Consider the following 1,925-nt stretch of genomic DNA (forward strand, 5'->3'; position numbering starts at 1 on the left):
TGAGCCATCTCACCAGCCCGGGAGGTGACTTGTTAAAGGAAGTCCTTATTCTAAATTGTCCCAGTAGTAATCATCACCCGCATCCCACTCAAGCCAGGGAAACGGGGACTTGATGGTCATGCTTCTGGTGGTTCTCTTATCTTTGATCCATCCCTTCCCACCCTAAGATCTGAGGACTGGTAGCTTTTGTAGAATGCTTCCTGCATGTAGGATCTATAAAACAAGACAAGAAGAGAGACAGAGACTGAGGGACAAAGGGACATGTTTTCCCTTCCTGCTTTGTTGACCCCAGTAATCCACCAGTAAAGTGACTTTTGTTTTGCTTTGGTAGTGAATTCTTACGGGCACCCACAAGCTTCCCATCTCTACCCTGGCCCAGCACCGATGTACCCGATCTCCACCCAGGACTCAGCAGGATACAACCGCCCAGGTAAGAGCTGGGGAGTGTGCCTGCACTTGGGACATACAAGCACANGCACCTCTTGGTGTTTTGCTTTCCCCTGGCATCTTCTCTCTGCCCTTCTTCCTGTACCTGCTAGAATGGGTGATGTATCATGGTCCCCAAGACTGCAGGATGAGATGAGCTACCCTCCAGGAGGGAGGTGTGCATAGGTGAGACTAAGGAAGGCACTTTTATTTAATTACATTCACTTTGTTAGGTGGTGCTGGGAATGGAGCCAGGACCTCACACGTACTACACAAGGGCTTTACCTCTGAGCTACACCCCTAGCTTGGGACTTTGTGGAACTGGAGAGATGGCTCAGTGGTCAGGAGCACTAGCCGTTTTCTCAGAGGACCAGGGTTTCATTCCCAGTACACACATGGTTTATGTGGCTTACAGTGGTCTAGAACTCTAATTCCAGGAATCTGCCACCCTCCACTGGGCTCTGCTGGCCTTCATGAATGTGATGCACAGATACACATGCAGGCAAAACACACATACACATTCAATAAAATGATTTTTAAACATTAAAAAATATATATCCTGCAGCTACAATACTGAAAGGAAGATTATGAATGTAAGTGAAAGATAGCTGTGAGGGATATTTGTGCCCAGCTTTGGAACCTAGAGGGAAGACAGGCAAATGAAATGAGTGCTTCACATAAACGGCCATGTCTGTTTTCCTGTCACTTGATCACTAGCATCAGGCATCTGGGGTCAGCGTATTGTTCTGTTTGTATGCTGCTGTTGTTTTGGGTCTGTATTTGTCTTTCGCAGTGTTGGGTTGAACTTAGGGTCTCTCGCATGCTGGGCAGGTGCTGTGCCGCTGACTTGCTTCCTGGGCGGGGGCTTGAGTTGTCTTTGATGGAAGGGAGGCAGAGTGCAGGGAGACACTGGACCACTGTAGACAGTGCGAAGGAACAGATCCCTCAGGTTCAAATGTATTTTAGGAATTCACTGTTGCCCTCTTCTCTGATCACAAGTCTCTTCAGCTTTGAGGGTGGTGTCCTTCATATAATATCACCCAATTAAGCTATTTTATCACTGTTAGATAGTCTTCACAAACNTGGGGTTTAGTGACAGGAGTGTGCTAGATCACCACGCTCTTCAGTGTGTTTCCTGGGATGTCACTGAACTGGTAGTCTGCCACAGAAAGAACTGAAGGCTGTAACCCAGTTGTCATCAGAGGGGTGTCATCCAACATCTGATGGGAACAGCTGCAGAGACCCACAGGCAAACACTAGGCAGGCAGACCCTGTGAAGATGAAGGAGGAAGGGTTATAGGTACCAGAAGGGTAGAGGACATCATGAGGATACTACGAGAACACAGCCCACAGAATCAACTAAGCAGGGCTCATAGGAGCTCACAGAGACTGGAGCAACAGACAGCGACCCTGTGTGGGTCTGAGCTAGGTCTTCTGCATTTCCCTTATGTTTGTGTAGCTTGGTATTCCTGTGAGACTCCCAACAGTACGTGTGTGTG

The 1,925-nt window shown here is 48.2% G+C and overlaps 1 protein-coding gene across 1 annotated transcript in view; it reads left to right on the top strand.

The window, feature by feature from the left end:
• Foxj2 (forkhead box J2) overlaps positions 1–1,925 on the top strand; it is a 26,845-nt gene that overhangs the window by 20,477 nt on the left and 4,443 nt on the right. Inside the window, exon 9 of the mRNA XM_021164171.2 lies at positions 332–430. Within this exon, the coding sequence (XP_021019830.1) occupies positions 332–430 (99 nt within the window). The remainder of the gene's footprint in view (positions 1–331; positions 431–1,925) is intronic.

The sequence above is a fragment of the Mus caroli genome, chromosome 6, assembly GCF_900094665.2.
Source record: "Mus caroli chromosome 6, CAROLI_EIJ_v1.1, whole genome shotgun sequence".
Classification (NCBI taxonomy): Eukaryota; Metazoa; Chordata; class Mammalia; order Rodentia; family Muridae; genus Mus; species Mus caroli.